This window comes from Rhopalosiphum maidis, chromosome 2 (genome assembly GCF_003676215.2).
Source record: "Rhopalosiphum maidis isolate BTI-1 chromosome 2, ASM367621v3, whole genome shotgun sequence".
In the NCBI taxonomy this organism is placed as follows: Eukaryota; Metazoa; Arthropoda; class Insecta; order Hemiptera; family Aphididae; genus Rhopalosiphum; species Rhopalosiphum maidis.
The window spans coordinates 3,248,737-3,272,925 of NC_040878.1; the positions used below are offsets into that span (position 1 = coordinate 3,248,737).

Here is a 24,189-nt window from a genome sequence, read left to right on the forward strand (position 1 = left end):
CAGGTATAAGTATAACACAAATAATAATCAAAAATAAGCAAATCAAACAATAACAATATTATTATGATCGCACGGCGTATTGTACAGGCAATTCAGCTACACCACCAAAGTGAAATGAATCCTTACAATATCATCCTAATGACCTAACACAAAAATTGTTAGCAAAATGTATATTTAACGTTTACAATATTTATTTATGGTGTTCTCGATTGAAAAAATGAAATATTAATATATTCATGATACTGTGATACGTCAATACACACACATATATATAAGTTTTTTATTTGATTAGGTAGGTAACAATAAAAGTATAATAGTTATTTAAATTTATTTTAATATGTTTTAATCCATTACGGATTCTAAGTATAATCAATTGTATAATATAATATAATATGTACACTGAGACTATAGACAAAGCCATTTATTATTTATTTTATTATTACCGTATAGGTGTGCATACACACTGTGTAGTACTGTAGTATACATTACTCTTTATACAAGTTCAGTTGAACGTCAGTGTAAAATATTACTTGAATAATACTTGTGTTATTTAGCCATCACAGCGTATTCTGTAAATAGTCGATCAACTACCTTAACTCAACAACTCATCTAAAAACGATCTAACATTGTCGGTATGTTTTTTAATTTGACTTGCAATAATTGTTCATAATAATGTTGATGTTTATACATCTGCGTAAATGTAATATACTGGAGCTGTATAAATGTAACTATTCAACTACCTCGAAAAACAATTAACCTTTGTATAGTTTCAATTTACCCAAATTTATCGATGTATGATGATATACTCTTCATTGAATTACATGTTTAGAGTACTTCATCGTCGACAAACACTTCTGTGCCACCGAGCACAACCTGAGGAAATATTAATCGAATGGTGTTAAGGTTGGGCTACCAAGGATAAGACGATGTAAACAAAACTATGTAATGCAATTTATTGAAACAAAAACAGTAATTTAACCATATTGTGTATAGTACATGAGTAAATCAACACTGCACGAAGAGAGGAACGCAAATGTTCTACGACGACTGACCATAAACCTGCAACACATAATATTATGATAATGGGTATACTAATATAGCTTACACATTAGATTTTTAAAGAAATACACACCGTCGCAGCCTTTGATATCCACAAAAATATAATCTGCCCCGTCGACAGTCTGGAACGACAGTGTACGGAATTTTTTTTCGACGCGAATTGACGTACACACTACACAAGGCCTACAACACGTACAGACATACAATATACATTATACTGTGCGATTTAAACAAAATCATTTATATTATAATACCGAGTATACTAGATATACATACATTAAAATCAGTATTATTTTTTTAATAATTTTGCTGTAATACTGATTATGTTATGTAATATGTTCTTTTTGTTTTGAAATTATAGCTTCAGGATTAACCATTACTATTTTATCGTTTCATAGTTTAATTGTTGAATTTTTAATAATCTTTTAAATAATACCTAACAAAATTTATTTTTAAGAACCTTTAAAACGGGTTCTATTACTAGATAGCCCCATGTACATATTATATCATTGTTATAGTCTTTCTCATTGATTTGTTTATCATCATGGCATTATGCCTCGAAGTATAAATAATAAATATTTTTTTAATAATAATAATGTTAATTATTATAAAATTTCTATCTTCTGGTAGATATGTAAAAACAAATAAATGTTATGAATAAACCCGTTCAAAAAAATGCTTTAATGGATACCACCGTACCGGTATTATGCATGAAAATTGGATACTTGTTTGCTACATTTGCATAATCTTTTGATAAGTTTTTTTTTACTTTTTGTTCAAACAATTTCAAATTTCATGTAATTCCTAATACTGCACTTGATACATTTTAAGTTTAAATTTACCTCATCTAATTTAATTATTTACTTTACCTCTTTTTTATTATTGAAACCTGTGAAACAGTAGAATAAACAAATCACGTGCAAAATTAATTATATAACTTACCTATTGGTCACGATAAGTCGATAATAATTAACCAACTTGGATATCATTTCAATTTCAAATTTAAAAATCTTTTCTTATAGCTTCACTCAAAGTCTAAGACTCATAAAGTCATAACGTTTTAATATTATCTATGGTCATGACGATTCACTTAGAACCCGTCCGTCAATCGCTATTCAACATTATCACAGGTAAGTGTATGTAATCTCATCAATATTTTTTGTAAGAAGTATAGAAAAAAAATCACTAATTGCAATAACATGATAAGACTTCATCATAATATGGACTAGTGTTGGTATCAAATTATATTGAATAATTTATTACTATAAACCTATTGTTATTATTGATCACGTTGCAAATAGTCCAATAATTATAAATGAAAAATCAATTTATAATAAAATTATAAAATTTATACATTATAACCTATAGGAATACGTAATATACGTTAAGATTATAAATATAATCTTCAATTTTCTAAGACATAAAAAGTTGATTTTATACAGTGCTTGAATTGAGAGGTGGTCGTGGGGGGGGCGGAGTTCACCTTCTTTTGTATTTTTTTTTTTAGCACACCCTTCCTATTTATTTGAAACGGAGCGCTGGAAACGCAACATTTGCTGTAGTGAATTAGTAAATCATAAGTTTTTCTGATGCAAAATATACCTATAACCTATAGCCAAAATGTTTGTATATCTCTATCGGCTATGAAAAAAAAAATTAATTAATAATAATTAATATAATCAATCATTAGGCCACAGCGACCACACCTAGACCTTTTTTATATGCGACCGCTGACTGTTGCGATCCTGGCTATTGTGAACGTGACTATTTGTCACTATTTGTCACGTTTTATAATATAAGAAGAAGAAAAGATGTCAAATCTATGGATGTTTTGTCAAACAAACTTTACACAAATTCAGTGTTAACAGCGATTGGCCACGATTGAGTTAATTGCTCATTTTGTACAGGAAATCTATAAAAACAATATTCATAACTAGGAGTGTATAAATAACAAACCTAACCAGATTAACGTGGATAAATGTATTAGTAAAAAAAATCTTGTATAATAGACAATTATTATACGATGCAATTTTACAAACACTACTGAAAAAAAAATTAACGTTTACTTAATGTGCACAATGTTTCGAACAGATTCGTATGTGATTCAACGACGTCGCAGCCACCGAATAATCGGATCAGAATCGAATCGCACGCATTGTCAGATCATCATAGTGGCACACGAGACGGGCAGCTCAAACGAGAGCGATACACCCGTAACGCGGAACTCTGACGAGTCACTGGAACTTTGCCATCTGCTCACTAGATCCGACGTACGCGCGACTCGTCATTTCTGCGGAACGTACCCCGCCGTAGCTCTGTGCGTGTCGACAATGGCGACGACGCACAGGGAAACGGAGTCTTACGAATATACGTTCTGTTTGGAAACATATACTTGAACACTTACGAATAATAATATATTATTATAACACAATATATGCTAAAATTCAAAAAATATAGATATCATGCCTTTCCTGATCGCGCAAGTCTGCCCGGGGTGGGTCTTGCTACGACGGAGGACAGACGGTGAATGTTAATGCTGGTCGTTCACCGGGCCTTTTATACCTAGTTTCATTAGCGATAACACAGAACCGGTCTCGTGTTCTGTGACAGATAACAAGGAACCGTCGAAACCCTTATAGTGCAATCGCTGATGAACGCGCAATTTAAATAAATGTTATTATAAGAATAAGATAACCATAATAATAATAAAAATAGTAATATTAATATTAATAATAAGATTAGGAATAATAAGAATGATAATAAAAAAAAAAAAGAAAAGAAGAATCTATATAGAACATTTTCCGTGCATCCCCACAACGAACGGATTATTTAAGTATTTTTGTGTGTACATCTGTATGTATATCAAAATTACCAAAATTTTAAATCGTATTGAGAAGAACTTTACTTGGGTTGAATTATTAAATGAAAAAAACCTTAAGTTCTCAAACAAATAACTTTAATTGCATTCATGTTATCAAAAAAAATTAAAACGCTACAACATAGGTAAAGTTCTTCCCAATGGTAGTTATAATTTTGGTTGTTTTGATTAAAATATCGAGGGAGTAAAGTTGTCCCGCGAAAAACAATATTTTTTTTCATTTTGCTTATAAGTTAAATAATTTTGGGATTTTGGGCACCCCATGAAGCAAAATCTTCAATGTTTACGTTTTCAAAATCGATATTAATACAATAATTTATTATAAAGCCAAATAATACAAGAAATAAAACGTTTATAATTGTAAAACAATCATTTTTCTCATATATTTTATTTATGTACAGTTTAAAATATTATAAAAAAATTGTTGGCGCCCCTTTAAACCATGTGCCTGGGGCACATGGTCCCTTGCCCCCCCCTTACGGCACGGCTCTGAGTTTATTTATTTGGCGCCACATTAAAACGCCAAGCTTGACAGCCGAACAAACGAAAAGGATTCCGGGATAATATACATGACAATGTATATCTACCTTAAATCGTGCTTAGGACTTAGTTCATGAACGGTTGCATCCAAAAACCGCACAATTTTGATTTTGACCCTAAAAAGGTCGATAGACAAAAACCGCACAGCTTATCGGTCACTTTATAAAAAATTACTGCACATTTATAAAATTTTTTTAAATTAATATTTAAATTTTTTCTATGAAATATGAGAATAATGAAAATAAATAATTAATTATACATATACTTTATAATATATACTCATATATTTTGGGGTCGAAATCATAACTGTGCGGTTTTTGGATTCGACAATTTTTAAAAATGTGCGGTTTTTGAAGTCAACGGGTTTAAACACGATACAATATAAATACACGGAGATAACAGAAATAAAGTGATAAAAGTTTTAGTGTTATCAGTTAGTAGATATCAACATGGACATTGTTTTCAAGGCCGCAGTTCACAGTTGTAGCCTAGACAATAATATTGTAGACGCCTATAGTTTGGCTTATTTTAGTTATTCTATTCTACCCTGCGATTTTAGTTCGAATTAGAATAATATTGGATTTTCAGATTTTGTGCCACTGTCATACTGCTGGTAAGCTACACGTTTAACGATTACAACGTTCGTTGTTGGAATAAATTATTTTTACGTACGCCCAGTTTTCGATTTGTAATATTCAATGCTGTATTTGCGTTAGTTCAACGATTAAATCATTGCTTTTGTGATCGTTTATTGTAGTCCATTCGTCTTCCAAGATTCCTGAAAATATGGCGGACGAAGCCAACGAGGTAGACCTTGAAGAGACTACTGATCCGTCCATGGACTCGGCCCGAGGGGAAAACGATGAAGATAATACCGGTTAGTGATGTTATAAGCAATGTCCTTTGGTTAAAATTATAAATGAAAATATTGTTTATATATTCTTGTAGTGGTGTACAAGTTACACGAAGAAATCGACAACCTGAACTTGGTGCTCGATCATTTAGAGCGCAAAAACGGTGACATATATTCACGGATTGAACAGTTGCTGGCTTCTTTCCAAAATAACAAACCCGAAGAAGAATAAGTCAATGCTGTAACCAACAAAGAATGGCTGCGTTATTAATATTAGGAGAAATTACTTTTAATTGTCAGTTATGTAAAATCATAGGCCTTCATTATTCTTATAAACCCACTATATCACACACAATCTACCTGTAAATAGTCGATCAATTTTTTTTACAAATAATAGTCAATTTCTATAGTACATGAGTGTGCCGATACAATATTTACGTACACATTAATATTTTAAAGTTGTTTAGGATTTGACTAGGTATTTGAGCCCTATGGTAGATTTTGATAAAAATGAATATATTCAAAGTATTGCTTAACTATAGTTAAGTAAGTAGGCACCTAAATATAAATTTAAAACTAATGAATATTCTATTATCATTATACATCTTATTAGCAAGAATACATTGATAGTGCTTACACAACAACTCATAACTGTAAAATACATAATGCATCCTTACTTTTAGTATAATACCAATAACGTCTGTGTAGACTGAAGTTGAACATTTTACAGTGATAATTGAAATTTAATCATTTACACCTTGTGTTAAATATTTTGATAAATATATATATTATGATAAAATTATAGTTTCCAATTTCTTTTATAAAATTTATAATTTTAATTTTTTTTTTATTATAAATATTATAGAAATTTATGTGTAATAAAATTACATTCCATACAATTTATTATTTTATTTGTAATCAATAACACTCCAATAAGACTACCACTTATCTTGTTATACCATTAAAAAATTAACAATAGTTATTTTAAGTAAAATAACAAGAATTACAACATGGTTCCCAATGTTCCTATTGGCTAGTATTGTTCAATAATTTTTTTTGATTTTGAAATTTTTGAGATTGTATTGTATTTGTAGTTACATATTTTTAAAGCAATTTCATCAAGACCAAAATGAGTGGGTGTCGAGCAATGGTGATAAAAAGTTATTAATTATAATATTTATACTATTAAATGAAACAAATATAATATATTAATATATAAAAATTAAAAGTTGTGGGTGCATGGAAATGGAGGTTGTTTGCCTCAGGTCTGAAAATTCTTCAGCACGCTACTATTCAGGATAGTTATTTCAGTTTTTTGACATACATTTTTCTGGCTAGTCTTTTTCCTAGACAATTATAATATGATCAAACACTAAGAATACTTACGCTTAAAATTATTTTTTGACTTATTTCATTTGACAATAATAATGATTTATAGAGAATTGGTAAAAAAATAATCTATAATAATATGTAAATTACACAATTGAGCATTTTTTAATTCCAATGACTGGAATGTGAAATTAATGAAAAATAAAATAAAATATTGCATATTAATTTTGTATTTAGTTTAGTTCAACTTTTAAGTATTACAATATGAATGTGTGCGTAAAAACAGATTACTCGCCAATATTTTATTATAAGATAAAGTAGTACAAGTTTTGTTTTCAACAAGTCTATTCTATAAAGTATAAACTAATAGACAAATTAAAAATATCTACTGAAAAAAGAAATCCCCATCCATACTTTTATCATAAATAATATAAAATAATATTTTAAAAATGTATACAAATATTGGCAATAGGCTAATTTAATGTTGATTAAATATGTTATAAATGGATTTAGAAACAACACTACGCTCATGCAATCAGCTGTTAGTGGCATAAAAATGTTAGTCATTTCTAAAAGTGTGGATGAGAGATGCAGATTACTGTTACTTGTTAGACAGTGATTTTACATAATCAGAGGTGTGATGTATTTTCAAAAAAAAAAATATTAAAATCTATGGGCGAGTTAATAATAATAATTAATAATACATAAGTCATATTCTGAATATAGAAGATACATTAAATATTAATTAGTTAATTATGCAAGTATTAAGTATATTACGCGTGATTAGTGATTAGTATAATGTATTAGGAACAAAGTAAGTATTAAATAACTAATATTAATTAATAAGTTATCTATATAACTAACCTATAAAAAAAAAAATGTTTTACAATAGAATATCAATTATGATATTCAACTTTCATCATTTTTTGTAACACATAAATACGAAATCAAAATATATAAATTAATAGCTATTGATATGTTAAACAAGTTTATTTTCCCACTGAAAAAGATTAAAAAAAATTGTCACCTGTAATAACATTAATTACAACAATAATTTGTAATTGTATTTGTTTTGTAATACCTACGTAGACACATTAATTCTATTAAAATATTATGTCCAATCAAATAGTGATAACTACAAGGAGTAAAACAACATGGCATAATTTTATTGGTTTTCATTTCAAATAAGTACATACATAAATAATTTATTTGAAAGTAAGAATACACTCATGCAATTTATTTTGTATATTATATGTATGCATGTGTACATGTAAATAATAATATTAAAAACTTTAACACATCCACAAAGGAGCTCAAAACAAGTGTGCACAATATTAAGTCTATGCATACAATCATGTTGGTAAAAATAAATTTGGTCATCAACCAATGCAACATATCACACAAACAAGTATTGCAACATATATCTAAAAAAAAAAATAATAATAATTCTACACGAAATACATATGTAATACATTTTTATAATGTATTTCTAGGGCAATGTTGTAATACTGCAAGTCCATTGAACCATTTAATATTAAAATGCAATACATACAAACTACACTATTATTCTTTGAAAAGTCTAATGGGTAATAGTAATACACATATCTTACATAATATCAAAAAAACACATAAGTATAGTATGAGAATAAATAGTCTTTAACACTACATCAAATTACTAAGACACACGAAATGGAACATTGAATTATTTATTGTCAAAGAATGCATATTTACTGGCACGCATACACAATATACAAATAACATTTAAGTATGTTATTTGTCAACAAAGTGATTGACAAGAAAAAATAAATCATAATAATAATATTTATTTAAAATATTCTTTCATGTAATTATAATTATTTATTTTTTATTTTTCAAAACAGGAATGAACAAATTTTCAGAAGAGGAACAGTCTTCTACCACTAAATTTAACACATATTACACTATCAATACCTATAAAAATCACAAACATTTTAAGGATTTACACAAACGTCCACTGTTGTATGGCGACTATCAAATAAAATTATTTTCATTTTTCAACAATAACCATTTATTGTTAAAATTACATAAACATATTTTACAAAATCAAACTAAAAATGAATTTTTTTGATTTGGTGTTATTCATAACAACATTATATTTTGATAATCGCCCTGATTATTTTTAACAGAAATACATAATATTGTTTGAGGCAAATGTTTTTTTTTTGCTATAACATACATTCAAATAAGAAAAAAAAACCAATATTAAAAATTTTTAATTTTTAATTAACAAAAAAGTTTTAAATTTGTATAATAATAAAGTCTTTCCCGTATGGTTTATAATAATTACACCTTAAATTAAATATTGGTAACACTTGTGGATTACAAATATACATTAAAAATATTTTTACAATAAATTTATTTTGCTGAACAAAACAATAAATTTCATATAAAATATACCATACGGAATAAAAATTATTATTTCTAACATAATAAAAATACAAATAAAAAAGTGATAGCTGCTCAAAATTGCCGTCCAAGATAATACATTTTAATATGTTGATAGTATTGTTATACAACAGTAACAATAATCATTTAGTTTATTGAGCAGCATAATAATACAGTAATATTAAGTTTATAAATATTTATTTTTTTTTACTTTTATAATAATAGTCATAAATCAAAACCCTGTAATATTTATTAATTTATAATAAATATATAATGTAAGACTTATTATTGTGTACCAAGAAATAATTATTTTTAAGTTATATGAAAATAATTGGATGAATGAATGAGTAGTAATTATTCAATGCCGTTTGGACTTACGATAAGATTTTTTCAAACGGTTGACAACCGTATGTCAGTCGCTTAATCGCTTTTTTGAAGTCTTATGGTTTCGCTTATAGTAATTTTGTGCCATAGAGTTGATTAATGACACAATGAAATATAGAACCATTGATAAAACAAATAGGTCAAACAATTTCACAGCAATATTTGTACCCTACATAAGTATACAAATATTAGTAATGGAGTATATAATTTTTTTAAATCAATATCACTAATTACCTTTGAGTCTTTTTTAGCATGTAATCTTTGTTTTTGGTTTTCTAAAAACGTTGTAATGGGTGCTTGCAATTTTTTTCCAACTCCCGGGATTTTACCGACAATATCAAGTACACTTGCAATGAGAGTTTCATTAAAAGCTACCACAACAAATAACACTTGTATACTCATTTTAATGGCAGCTTTACCCAAAAGAGTAGCTCCAAAAAATGTCCAGAATGGTATTAAAAAGTGTCCGCATGTAATCCCAGCAAGATCGAATAATGGATTTGGAATCTAATACATATTCATTGTTAAGACTCCAGTATGATTTATCATATAAAACAAAATATTAACTTACAGAGGCACAAGCTAAAATTCCAAAGAAACCAACTTTTTTTACTAGTCGCTCGACAAACAATTTTGACTTGTCTACCATAGTCTAAAATAAAAATACGAATTACTACATATTTCAACACAATAAATTAAGATATAAAACTGTACCATTGTTTCTGGATGCTTTTCTTTTTTCAGTAATTCTTCAAATTCTATTAAATCTTCCTTGTCTTCATCAGGTGGTCTACCAGAAAGTCTAGCAGCACGAGCCATAAAGTATGGTGGCAATTCACCAAGTGCAGTACCTGCTCCCCACATCATAGCTTCAACTCGTACTTTCAACATGATGTTCCACAAACTAGCTACCCAGGCGCTGTCAACTTCATCAGGACAAATAATTCTAAAAACATATAAATTTATTACAATTAATTATGCATGACGTACAAAATTAATTAAAATGAGTGTATAACTTACTGTTCTGGATATGGAGGTTCAGGGAAGTTAAGTCCTCCACATTCATAGGCAGCCAAAGTAACAGAGGTAATGTGCGGGCCCAAATAGAGAAGGAATGTATGAAGGCCAGTACCAAAACCAACAGATGATAAAACTCCTAAACCTAACCAGTAGAGACACCATACAACTTTTGATTTTGCCCATATTAATATCTAAAATTTCAATAATGAAATTAATTTACATTAACTTATTTTAATGACAATTGTATGACTTACTGGTAAATGAGGACCTTCAATGTATAGTAAAATAATTGGAGTAATAATTACTAAAAGTGCCAAAAGCACATATAACTTATAACAAATTAATCTGAAAAATAAAAAAATTAATACAATCAGTCTTACTATCAAATATTATTCAAATGAATGACCTTTAGTGAATATATTACTGAAATAATATAATGTAATTTAAAAACCATACAAGTTGTTATAAAATAGATAATAACATGACAAATTGTGTTTAAGAATTATCTGAAATTACAATGTTATTTGATTAAAACAAAATTAATATACAACTGCATATAATTTGAAAAGCAATAAAAAGATCATTAATAATCAATACTGAGATAAAATATTGTTGATAACAAAATAAACAATTAGTTTCACAAATTACATAACATTAGAATATTAAAAAATTTAATAGTAATAGAAATAAATGAACACATACATTTGGTGACAATGTTTAAAAAAAGACCATACAAATTTAATATTTGTATGGTATTTGTACTCTTGATCAACATAATATTTTATTTGAATATGTAATTGAAAAATGTGGTTAGTATAAAATCAAGGTCCATTAAATTAAATTATTTTAACGGTTCAAATAATACAATAAAAAAAAAAAAAAAAACTAATACGGAAAATAGGAATATTAATAAACCAAGTTTGAAAAAAAACTTTAGAATCTCATACGCAGAATTATATAAATTTGAATATTTATAATAAATTGCTAAAATCAAAGCGAAATAGGCATATTTTAATATAAATAAAAAAATTAATTAAAATGTGTGAGATATCTTAGAAAACAATTTTAAAGTAATTATTTTTTGGTGCATACAATAGATAATTTGTTTAAACAATTTTTTTCAATTTTGTAAAATAAAAAAATTACATAACAGTTTTTAATGTCACTTACTTTTTAACAAATGATTTGGTTAAACAAACTACTTCTTTACAGAAATGATCTAAAGTTAAGATGGGATGTTTCCATAACACAATTGAGTGGGCATCCATTTTTGTTGATTTTTTAAGTTGTTTGAATTTAGAATTACTCTGGCCGTTTTGTAATACCTAAAAAAAAATGTTAGGTGTAAGCAGTATATTAAAACCTTGATTAAAACTGGTCAATGTCAATAGCATATCTATACATAAATTTTAAATTAATTAGAAAAGAAATGTTAACATTAGTTACGCGACAATGTATCTGCGAGAAATTATGAAGTTATATTAGTTAGAAAATACATGTCAATAATTAAAGAGTTGGATATACATTGAAAATTATTAACACTCCAGAAATGAATTCTTTAGTAAGGTTGATTAAAAAAAATGTTTCTAATTCATTGATTAATATTTTATAATAAGTTCTTACACGTCAATCAAAACCATAATGTCCCTTGACATACTTTTAATAAAAAATAAAAACACTTGAAGCTTTTTTTGAATATTCTTTTTATACCTAGATAGATATTATTATTATATTTTTAATTAAATACTTATTACTTTTTATTTTTTTTACATTTTCAAATGTTTAAAATATATATAGTTAAATTTGTCTTACTTAACTATCAGCTGATATTATGATCAATTCAAAATATTATTGATACTAACTACAGTAATAATTTAATAAAACTCAACTGTGACAATGTTTAAACAAATGAATATCTAGTCACTTAATAAAATACAGACTATACGGAAATAATGTTATTGGATAATCATAATAATAGAAATTAATTGAGCAATAATAAAATACAAAGAAAAATGTTTATTGACACATAATTATTGTAATACATGTCATAGCTACCTACCATTTGTGTCATAACAGCTCAAGGTAAAAAGAATTACTAACTAGTTATAAACCATGATTATGTCCTACAACAAAAAATAATAATAAATAAATTGAAGATAGGGTTCTTGACTACAGAGATAACAATAGGGATGCAGTAATTTATCGCGGACAACATAGATTTACAATATTATTGTTTGTAGCACAAAACAAAATAAAAGTTGTGTTGACGCAAATATTTGACAGAGATAGCGGCGCTCATGGATATTATACCGGCATGGGTTACTCGTGTTATAAAACATGTTTACTAATAAAATCATAATAGCCACACTGTTACACGGCAATAAAGACGTCGGCTGAGTAAATAGAGAACATGCACAACAACGTTATACTGTGGTCGTCGTCGTCGAGGGGACTTACTTTGTCTATTTTCTTCGGTCTTGATTTATTGGGCCTAGAATCAGTCTGCGGACGGTTGCGGGACGTCATTGTCGTTACACTCCGGTCCTTTTGAGGCATCTTTTGTGAAGAACATTGTGTCGAAACATAGAAAACACACAACGAACAACTAAATTAAAATCTGAGATACAGCTCCAGGGTAAGATCACTAGTCTTTTGACCAGTAAGCACACCACACATGCATTATTATTATTATTATTATTATGAGTGTATAAAAAATATGCAAACTAGAAAATGTTACAATATTTTTATACACGTATGGTGTTCGAAAAGGAGGAAAAGTAGGGGACTCACGACCGGATGGGAGGAAGCCTTGATTTCGAGGGGGGTGAGGGGAGGGGGCTACCGTGTGCGATCGGCGACCGGTGGCAGTGCCTCCCGGAAACGGCGTTCGGGTGGACGTACCTCTCTCAGATGTGTGGCTCTGCGTTCGTCTCCGACGGTGGATCACGTGTATCGATCGCTGGAGGAGGCGCTATTACGCCTTTAGGAGTGCATCGCGATGGCCACGGAGGCGACGGTCGGCGGAAACGGGTACGTGCGATAGACCGGCGATCGAACGGCGGACTGACCGACGCCTATAATCGCGGAACGACACTGTGGACCGGCAGCAAGTCTCGCGCGCGTACTCGTCACAGCGGCTAATTGTCAGTCACACTCTGCGCGGAGTTCGAACGCTCACTGCTTATGTGTTGCACTGGCGCACTGTGACGTAGCCCCGCGTTATCAGCCCCTGCGCCGCCTCGTTATCAGCCGCCGTTGATACGCGCCGCCCGGTGATAAACCACGTGGATCCACATAGATAGTGCCCCGTCGCCGTGGAACCTCCGCGTGTCCGACCGTAACACTACGACTACGACTGCGGTGGCTGTAATAGTCGGTGGTCGCGGTCAGCTGGTGACGTACGACGTGCGTCGGATGAAGCGGAAGGTGCGGTTCGATAGCCGCCGCCCAGCCGGCTCGATCCAAAGACCGTGTCGTATTAACGTTATATTGACTATTGTGTATAAAATGGCTACGGCTTGGTCGACATAAGAAATATATCATAAATATAAAATCCCGCGGGACAATAGAATTGGCAACAATCTATGGGGTGCATAGGCACGAATTGAGTTTTAACTTTTGTTTTGCGCGGCGAGTGGGGTGCGAGCAAACCGGTGGGCGGTCACTCCCATTAACCGTCGCCACCCTTGTTTAACTTGTCTAAAAAACAAAGCAAACATATTATATTACAATATTAGAATAATATTATATCGTTTTTATTCCTATATTAATATATTATAGCAACCTATACTGTAGCCCCATATTAATCAATACATTTTCAACTTATCAGACGCTCGTAAAGTCGTAAGAAATAGATATTTGTTGAACTTTTATTTTTTATACATTATAGTTCTTGTAAGAAAAACTTACACAGAACCTGGAAATAACCTAAAATAAAATGCGAATTTTCTTGATTTTTATGAATTGTAAGCATTTGAAATTAAGCGCTTATAAAAGCTTATAATATTGTGACTATGTTCCTATGTATTTTCAAAATTAGCAATAAGCAATTAGCATTAGTATATATATATATTATATACCTATAAACTTAACTACTTAAGATAAATCTTGTATTAAACTTTCAAGATTTTTTTGTCCAAAAACAAAAACTTTATCATTTATTAAAATAAATTATCATAAACAAAATAAAAAACCTAAAAAGTCGAAAATCTAAAATACGAACAGTAGGTACCTACAAAAAGAGCCATTTTAAATTTATTTCATATATCTAATAAAATATGCCAATTGGCCAATTCATTTCATAATATTAAGTTTCTAATGTTTCTATATATACAGTTATTAATTTTTAAGAACTAACAAAATATTTAAATCGATTTTGTCAAAACATGGTTTTACGTTAAAATTCTAGTTTTTCGGTTTTTTCTAATTCTTTTTTTATATATATATATATATATATATATTTCACGGATATTTTTAAAAGCACTAATTTTTTTTTACTGTTGTCCTCTCTAATAGGTCTGCAAAGTTGTAAATCAAAGCCTTTTTATCACCAAAAAAAGGATGACAGACAGAAAAATACTGCACATCATTGTAAAATTAAGATATTCATCTCTCAACTCAGGTTAGATTGCTAAAAATGTAAATGATAATCGCACGCTTTTCGGCATATAATAATACCAGATCCGGATGCAAACTCAATGCCAAGTATTGCATGGTAAAAACATTTTTGAACATACCTAATGATTTTTATTTTTAAAATTCCTTACATAGAGTTATTTATAAATCAACTATAGAAGCTATATTCTTGGAGCAAAATAATGTTTTGAAAGGTTCCTAAATTTTATACATACAATTTTTTTATATTATTTTTTTTTCTGCCATTTACATTATTATTCATTTTTTATTTTAAACTTACTTTGTTTTGAATTTTTTGTAAAATGATTAAATAAGACTAAATACTAATACGTAATAACCTATGTTATTATATGGGTTATCGTTGTTTATTTTATAATAATAAAATTAATATATTTAATATACATATAAATATATCATTAAATCATTAAATTTTACTCATCAGTCATCATCTTATATAGTTATATAATAACTATATTATAAAATGATAATAAGTTAATAAAATCATATTTTTATATATAGCCATATTAGTTATCTATATAATATTATGTTAGAGTACTCAACGTATTACAATACAGCGTCTTAGTCAAACCTTTTTTAATACACTGCCGGCACGGCGTCACAAGAAAATTTTTATATTCGTCACTGCCTGGTGTCATCTTACAAGCAATAAAATCTTTAACTTTGAGGGTGGTTTATAAAAGAATGTTGTATCTATAGTAGGTCAAATTACTCAAATTTTCCTGGTTAAAAGTAGGTAAATAATTGAAAAAAAAATAAAAATAAAACATAAAAAACGGAAATATAACATGCTATAATTTCGATAAAAACACTAAAAAAATCTTATGTTGCAAGTTGTGTAAGATTTAAAAAAAATTAAGTTTAAAATGCATTTTTAGTCAAATTAAAAATCATGTTTAAAAAAATATAAAAAATATAAAATGTTAAATATTTATGACGAAAATTAAATAAATAAATTCATAAGATATAAGTAAAAAGTTTTAATCAATGGGCATTATTAAAAATATCAATTAGACGAGTAATTAAAAATGAAAATATAACCTTAAAAGACAATTAAAAATAAAAATGCCAAAAATTATAAAAAGAAGTAATAATTAATGTTACTAAGTTAAGTGATGTTAACTTGCAACCGTAGCTGAGGATTGTTGAGATTGGCTCAGACCCGAGTTGCAAAAGTCAAAATATAATATGCCTATAACAATACACATTTTACTTAGAATATGCACAAAGTAATTATGCTATTTATTGATAAAAATCGTAACTATTGGACAATTTTAGGCTATACAAGATAGATGATACAAAATATAATATTACGCATGCCGTATGTTATGATTGTAATGTATTATATTTAGTGTACACTAAATGACACTGTAAGTACAAATATTGTACAAATATACAATGTTTACAATATCAAATCCACGTTATAATATTACGCAGAGTGATATTAAGTAATAGTTTAAAAAATTGTTTTACATTGCCCATTATTAAATATGAAAAACATTGATACAAGTGTTGAGATAAGATATAAAATCCAACTCCTGTAGATCTGTCAATATTTACATTTTTTGATGGATCGCTGATCATATTTCAATACCTAATCTATTTATATTTTATAACTTATAAGTTAATGATAGAAAATTATGGAAGAAATTCGGTAGTGAATTGATTATTATTGTCAAAATACAAAATGCAATGAATTTATTTTATCAATATAAGTTACAATTAAGGCTTTAATAAACTAATTATAAAAATCTAGTAGGTATAGGCTGTAATACTTATAGGTATTTTTAAAGTCATTATTTCTATTTATTTGTTTTTATTTCATATGAATTGACAATGAAACCTGAATTATTTGAATTTCAAATAATGTAAAAATATGCGTTCGTGTACATATTTAAAAAAAACAATAATAAAAAAATAAAATTAAGATTTAAATATCTATATTTATATTTGGAACCTAGTACTAAAGTTGTTGGTAAAAGGTTATAAATTTACAAGAGCGGAAATATGTTTAATGACCAGAAGCACTGATGGACTATGGTTCTGAATGAATTTATTGATTTTACAATATAATTCGATTTAAACGTTAAGGGTGGTTTCTGACAGAAAATTCGATCTAGTTTGTACTTCGAAGAGTTCAAAATTAAAAATTCGCAGTCATTTTTAAAACGATTAAGAAAAAACGTAAATTTTTCATGAAACCAATAATGTTTTCAACAAAATCGATGTTGTTTTTTTTTGTGTATTTATGTCATAAATGAAAAAACTGTAGATATTTGAAATTTTTATCAAATATTTATGTAACTTTATTTTCCAGAAATAACATATTTTTTTTTATAATATTAATTCTTATATCTTAAGATTTAAAAATTTAATGTTTTTTTTTTTGGCATAAAAGTGAACTTAGTTGGTACTTGGTGAATCAAACGTAAAAATACACAGTATCTACTTTTTTAATAATTGGAAAAATTATAGAAAAAACGGTAATTTTTACGCAACATTTCAGTTTTCAATAAAATCAAATTAATTTTGCTGTTGTTATGTATAAATAATAAATCGTTCAGAGAAACACTAAATGTTTACAAAGTATAGGCATTTAAGTACTTCCTAGACGTGATTAAGATATTTTGGCTCAATGGTCAATGCGATGATAGGTATAAAAGATAGAACAATATAATATGATTATGACCGAGCACTATTGTCAATTTTACATTTGTAATAGGTATAGCAAATATTTTAAAACTATTATATTTTATACGTGAAATTAATGTATGATTACGTTTAATATTTAAAAAAACATGGTCTTAGATCTTTGATATTGATTAAATTATTTAAATTGATTAATTATAATTTATAGTTAATTAAAGTATATTTTTATTTTTTATGATAATCAGAACATATACATCTTAATTCGTGGTTCCACGTTATCCTGAGGACTGATGAGCGCCCTCTATCCTGCCCAAAATGCGTAGAGTACATAGTATTGAGTTATCTTAGTGAGTACTCCAATATGATAGTATGATATCATTTATCAATTAATTTTTGTATTTTTATCAGTTCTGTCGTTATGTGGTAATTTTTCAGACTTGACAGTTGACACTACATAGTTGTCGACGATTTGCGAGTGCCCCGAATGCTTTCGTCTTACGTTAATTTAAATAAAATTATATATTATACATACATTCAAGTACACATTGATTCGCATATTAGTAATAAAATAATAAAGTATACGTACTGTTAAAGTACAATGTTTTATATAGGTAATTAGTGATTTTAGTTTATCGTTTGTTAAAAATGATTCTGAGTGCAGATCCAGTATTCAATTATTACCTATTACAGTTGTAGGCGATGTAGTTTCTGCTGGAGAAATAATACAGCAATAACAACTATTTAAAAGGTACTTAGTTCTAACTTGCTAAACATAGCTTAAACGTTATAAATATTGTATAATTATTTTAAACAGTTGAATTATTTGTATCTAGTTAAAAAGTTCACAAGAGTTTTGACCATGTACGTTTTGAACGATTTTTTCAATGCATTGCGATTATTTGTCCAAACCCATGCGGGGTTAGACATTGATATTAAATTGCCAATGTTGAACCATCGCATTAATGGACACATCCGTTTCTATTCAACTAAAGTAAGTACCCATATAAATTCGCCAAAAGTTTGGAATTTGTATTTATTTTGAAAATGAATTCATTTGTTATTTTCTAGAACTTACAAAACCTTGTTGAAAAGTTAGTGGAAGACTTGACAATCATTGAACGTTGCTCGTGGTCTTCAGGTTATTTATCAATATGGTTAAAAAAAGAATTATGGGCATCCACAGTTATGAAAGATGTATTGACGTCTGGCTGTAAATATGGTTGCAATATTGATCACAAAGGCACTGTAAAGTATATGATCTCAAATCTCAAAAATACGAGTGAGTTTCTAAGATTTGTTTTGTTTGTGAACGTAGGTAGTCTCAGTCAGTTCTGACGAGTGTAATGATTCAGTCACATGCTTGCGCATTGCATTATTGAAAGAGACAATTCAAAATTTGGCCAAAATGAATGGATACATAATAGAAAGTAATGGATTGGATTTATTGGTGTCCAAAAAAAACAATCCAAAAAATAGTAATCTCGTATTGTGTGGTAATGTTGTTTGTAATGTGAAAGTCAAAGAATATAAACAGTGAGCATATTATTAATTAATTAAATTTATTCATTATAAAATATATTATAATAATATTGGGATTTCAGGCGAAAACAAGATTCTATTACTAAAATGTCAGCTAATCGTATTGAGTCTGAAGAATATCCGATCGATATAATATCAAAACTATGTCATGCATCAATTGTCTATGAATTATTAAGTGTCCGCCACAGTAAAGTTATTAATGCAGAATGTGATACATCAAATAAAGACAGTTTGTTTAAATTACTATTTTTGTGCTTTTTAACATGTACAGTTTTAATTTATTTTCAACATTCATTTTAGGTGGTATTTTCATAATGTACAATTACTCAAGACTGTGTCAAATATGGGAAGCATATGAAAAAGGTGTTATTGAAAACTTCTATGAATCTTTACCAGATATTTGTTCTGTTAACTTTGGATTGTTGACTAGCAATGTGAGTTTTAGTATTTAAATGATGGTGTGATGGCACCTTGAATATTTTAGTTACATATTTGGCTCACCTGGGTTATCTTTTTTTTATTATAAATATAATTTTTACAATGTTAATTTATAGTTTATAAATAAACTTTGGTCAGTTTAAAAAGTGAATTGTCTTCATGAGCTTCGAGTAGGTTATCCTGTGTAGCCAGGGTTTTGGTCATAATTTTGTAGATCTTTTGCCAATTTTATAGTGGAGTGCTTTTTCGGCTTTATGGAGTTTTTTGTAAAACATTTTTGAACTGTTACGTTATCCATGTTGATAGGTATAGTAGGCCTGTATCATTATGCAGTTGTTTATTTTTTGTGAACTACAGAACTTTTAGTGTTATTCTTAAAAATGTATTTTGAAGAGTTTGTAATTTTTGTTTATGAGACAGCTGTCCATACAGGACATGCGTAGGCTATTAACCTAGGTTATAACTTTTTCGTTATAAAACTATTATTTTTGCTATAGATCTTTACAATTAAAACATGTGTATAATAATATAAAATATTTAATTCATTATGTAGGAATATTATTTATATTTTAATGGATAGTAGAAAACCACAATGAAAGTTTCCTATTGATATCTAGCATACCCATTAAATGTATTTTAATATTGCTGTCATTGGTTCAGTACTCTTAGGAAATTAATTTACAATGAATAATATTATGTGTATCATTTAGGAAGAATGGCTTTTAATCCTTAACCATCTATCAATGTATCCATTGATTATTCAACTATCTGTCAAACATTTGTTGTCAGCCAGTGTGGATGTCCATAGATTATGCAAGTTTTTAATGGAAATGTCATCAGCAGTTAGCTTGTTTTATCATAGACATCACATTTTATCTGTGAGTATGTTGTTTAAAAGTACAACAGTAGTATTTTTAAAATTATTTTTAGTGTAAACTTTTAAACATTTAACTATAAATGTTGTGTTGCATACAACAAAATTTTAATTTTATATTATGCTATAAATCATTAACCATAAAAAAAACCATTGAAATAATAATAATAATAAAATAAACTGAATTATATCAACAGTTTTAGTATAAGCATGGAACTTACTGAAACAAAAATTATTTTATTTCAAAGTAAATAATTTTAAATCTTAAACATATACATTAAGTATACATGATTACTCCATTACCTATCAAAGTATATATTTTTCATATAAAGCTATAATATCAAGTTCCCAAACTTTTCATAGTTACTAATGCAGTACCTAACCATTTTAAATTCCATCAACCCAACAAAGTCATTGTGAATCAGTTTTATTTTTTGCTTAGCAATGTGTGGTTGTTATATACAATTATATTATGAAAACGTTGACAATTTATAGTGCAGTTTATTATTAAAATAAAATATTGATTAATTATATATGATTGAAATCACTTAAATTCTTATTAGTTTTAATGTGAAGGATGTGGATATGAGTATATATATATATATTTACTATAGACAGCAAGCTTATCCAAGGTTAGGTTAGGTTTCTTTAACACATTTTCTTTTGTTTTTTTGAATTTTAGAACTGTGCTTGGTAAATTTGCTCTAGTATTATCTTTAAAGTGTAAATAAACTAATTTGCTGTTACATGTATGTAAGACATCTACAACGCATGTGGGTGTAACATCTTTCCTATGAATATTTTCAAAGATAAAATAAACAGTTATAATTTACTTTATAGAATATTAACAATTCGTATAAAATTTCATAGTTTTATTATGTTGTGCAATTTTATTTATTTTGACAACATTTTTGTTTTATTATTTTTCATATTTAATTTTAAATAAATGTTTAATGTGTTGATATTTATTGTTATTGTTACTTTCTTTATTATTTTATATTGTTATTTTTTTCTAAAATGACTATTATTCATCCCTTTGTTGGCATAAATAAACTTACTGTTATTATTTAAAAGCAATTTTTATAGTTTTTAAGTTCAATGTTAGTTTCTAATAGTGCAATAGTGATAACAGATCAATTTTGTCTGATAAAAATATTATGTTAAAATAATAATTTTTACTTATTATTAGCATTTTAACAATATGCGGTTGTATATCATTTGTACATTTAAATAAGTAATATTTATTTTTCGTTACTTAATAGATTTGTCATTTGATTAAAGTCTAAACACTATATTTCAATAATTATTAAATATATTTATAATTCCATTATCAAAATATGTATCTGAAACAATAAAAATGTTATTAATTTTAATTTCTAAATAGAGTAAGAATAATAATATAATTGTATGTATTTTGTTAATATGCAATGTATAAAAAAATAATTTTATAAATTGATAGTGTTAATTTATTGTACACAGATAAAAAAAATACATAAATTCACATCATTGAACAAATTAAAACTATAATAAATATATTTCATGAGCATATTTTAAAGAAAATCAACTTATGAAAGATTCACAATGATGTTTACCTATACTTGGTAATATGATTTGTCTTTAGTCATTATTTGTATTAATCTTTTAATCATTTTTTCTATGTGTTTTATTATCATATTTCAATATATTAATAACTGTTTAACAATGAAGTATGAAGACAATGACTATTCCAGTTCATAAAAAATATAAAAAATAAATGTTATGATGTACCTACAAAATTAATAATAATATATTTTTTGAAAAATAAATGAAGTAATCAAATAATAACTAATACATTTAATATTAAGCTTTGAAATATTACTTTTAATTTTTTTTATACACTTATAATAAATTATTGTGTAATAATAATTAAAGTATTAAAAATAACAGGTATACACTATAAATATGGTATACAATTTATCCACAACCAATAATCTGTAAGTTTTATAGTTTTCTTATAAATAGAATATTGTACTATTGATATAATGCAATGAAATTCATTTACATAAAAATTGAATTGTTTTTAAATTATTTTGCTGGATTATTTTAAGTGTATACCTACCATACTAGTTAATAGTTATAATATATTTATGGTACTCAATCACTGATAAATATTTGAAAACTACCTATATTTAATTATATTATGTTGTTTAACAATTGCTAAGCGTTAGCATATGTGTATATGATAAATGTATTTAATTAAATATTATAATTTATAATACAATTAATTAATATAATTAGCTAAAATTTATATTGAATATTTTTTATTCTCAGGATCCCATTTCAAGTTTATTACCGTTGATGCACGCTCGATTATATTTGGTCAAAGCGTCAATACAGGTGTATGAAAATGTTTTCCAATTATTAGGCATTGATGCTGTACGCGAAATGTAAATGGTACTAATCGACGAAGGCGCTATGGAAGGCAAAAGTTATTGTTGACCAATATTTTGTCATAAAATAATACTGTTTTTTCCAAACTTACTTAACCCTCACGTTATAATATGATGAATTTTGTACTGAATTTTTTTGCATGTTATAAATGCCTAAAAAATAATATGTAATCGTTTCAAATGTTTAATTTGTTGTTATTTATATATTATGTTTTCGTATTTATTAATCATCTGGAAAAGTAAATCAAAAAACATGACACCACCGTCCACCACATGCGGTGTGTACAGTGGTACGTCTTTTTCTACAAAGTTCTACACGCAATACGCGTAGTTGGTAAAAAAAATGTATATAACATAGGAGATACCGAGAGTCGAGACAATAATAAACTGACAAACTTTTTCCCTAGTCTTGACTTTCGGAACTCCGCCGACCATGTTTCTCAAAAACACATGTTCGAACCGTCGAGATAACAGCATTTTCTGCTACACATATAAGAATGTTTGTAAGTCTGTGCGAGACCTTTTTCTCTTTTATTTTTATTGGTCTTTTACATTTCTAAAACCTATTGACTATCAAAAGTTGTTTCATACAACCATATAATACATCCATTGCTGCTGTAAACTTGTTTCAATTTAAGTGCTCGCCGGTTAGATAAAACAATAAACCAAGTTTAAAGTTTGTACGCGTTTAACTGCTCAATATACGAACGACAAGTATTTGAAGATAATCGGAAATCAGAATCTTACACAAACGTGAATGATACGATATTCGAGGTAAATAATCTAATAATATAAATATTTTTGGTAGATATACAGTATTATTAATAGTACCTAAAATAGGTACTAGATATTATCTTTATATACGAATTCAAAATGTTTAAATATGTCGTTAACACGCGCGTAAGTACCATACAATTTAAAGCAATTTAGTAATTTTTGAATACTATCGATTATTATTTATCTATCATATGTATTACTTAAAATTACACAAAATTGTGTAGGTTATAATTATATTATTTGTATAATATGTATGTTTGGCTGATAAGCCGAAAGATCACGATTACCTATTTATCAAAATACCTAGGTAATAGGTATGAATCTGAATTCGAATTCAAAGTTT

At 27.5% G+C, this 24,189-nt stretch overlaps 2 protein-coding genes across 3 annotated transcripts; one reads left to right on the plus strand and one right to left on the minus strand.

Annotated features, from left to right (window-relative positions):
• Positions 1 to 9,086: 9,086 nt before the first annotated feature.
• LOC113551284 (vacuole membrane protein 1-like) lies at positions 9,087 to 13,795 on the minus strand. 2 transcript variants are annotated; one of them, XM_026953443.1, is made up of 9 exons: positions 13,389 to 13,795; positions 12,945 to 13,043; positions 11,658 to 11,812; positions 10,742 to 10,832; positions 10,488 to 10,678; positions 10,182 to 10,413; positions 10,039 to 10,119; positions 9,702 to 9,974; positions 9,087 to 9,636 (listed from the first exon to the last, which is right to left on the minus strand). In XM_026953443.1, exons 2-9 carry the CDS (start codon positions 13,041 to 13,043, stop codon positions 9,496 to 9,498), a joined length of 1,263 nt encoding a protein of 420 aa, XP_026809244.1. In that variant the 5' UTR covers positions 13,389 to 13,795; the 3' UTR covers positions 9,087 to 9,495. The 2 variants fall into 2 exon arrangements, with proteins under 2 accessions (XP_026809244.1, XP_026809245.1); XM_026953444.1 differs by lacking the exon at positions 13,389 to 13,795 and having other exon boundaries at positions 12,945 to 13,227.
• A 1,250-nt stretch (positions 13,796 to 15,045) lies between these two features.
• LOC113553901 (DALR anticodon-binding domain-containing protein 3) lies at positions 15,046 to 23,090 on the plus strand. Its single transcript, XM_026957467.1, has 10 exons — positions 15,046 to 15,201; positions 18,035 to 18,136; positions 18,225 to 18,537; positions 18,623 to 18,780; positions 18,858 to 19,034; positions 19,105 to 19,322; positions 19,391 to 19,557; positions 19,629 to 19,762; positions 20,477 to 20,644; positions 22,951 to 23,090. Exons 4-10 carry the CDS (start codon positions 18,649 to 18,651, stop codon positions 23,068 to 23,070), a joined length of 1,116 nt encoding a protein of 371 aa, XP_026813268.1. The 5' UTR covers positions 15,046 to 15,201; positions 18,035 to 18,136; positions 18,225 to 18,537; positions 18,623 to 18,648; the 3' UTR covers positions 23,071 to 23,090.
• Positions 23,091 to 24,189: the final 1,099 nt, after the last annotated feature.

Bases quoted from the DNA above. Each gene is read 5' to 3' on its own strand.
- LOC113551284 (XM_026953443.1), bottom strand. From the start codon at position 13,043: ATGCCTCAAAAGGACCGGAGTGTAACGACAATGACGTCCCGCAACCGT. The intron at 11,813-12,944 runs GTAAGTCCCCTC...ATTTTTTTTTAG, and splicing joins GACCGAAGAAAATAGACAAA to GTATTACAAAACGGCCAGAG. The intron at 10,414-10,487 runs GTAAGTTATACA...ATATGTTTTTAG, and splicing joins GAACCTCCATATCCAGAACA to AATTATTTGTCCTGATGAAG.
- LOC113553901 (XM_026957467.1), top strand. From the start codon at position 18,649: ATGTACGTTTTGAACGATTTTTTCAATGCATTGCGATTATTTGTCCAA. The intron at 19,035-19,104 runs GTAAAGTATATG...TTGTGAACGTAG, and splicing joins ATATTGATCACAAAGGCACT to GTAGTCTCAGTCAGTTCTGA. The intron at 19,558-19,628 runs GTTTGTTTAAAT...CATTCATTTTAG, and splicing joins TGATACATCAAATAAAGACA to GTGGTATTTTCATAATGTAC.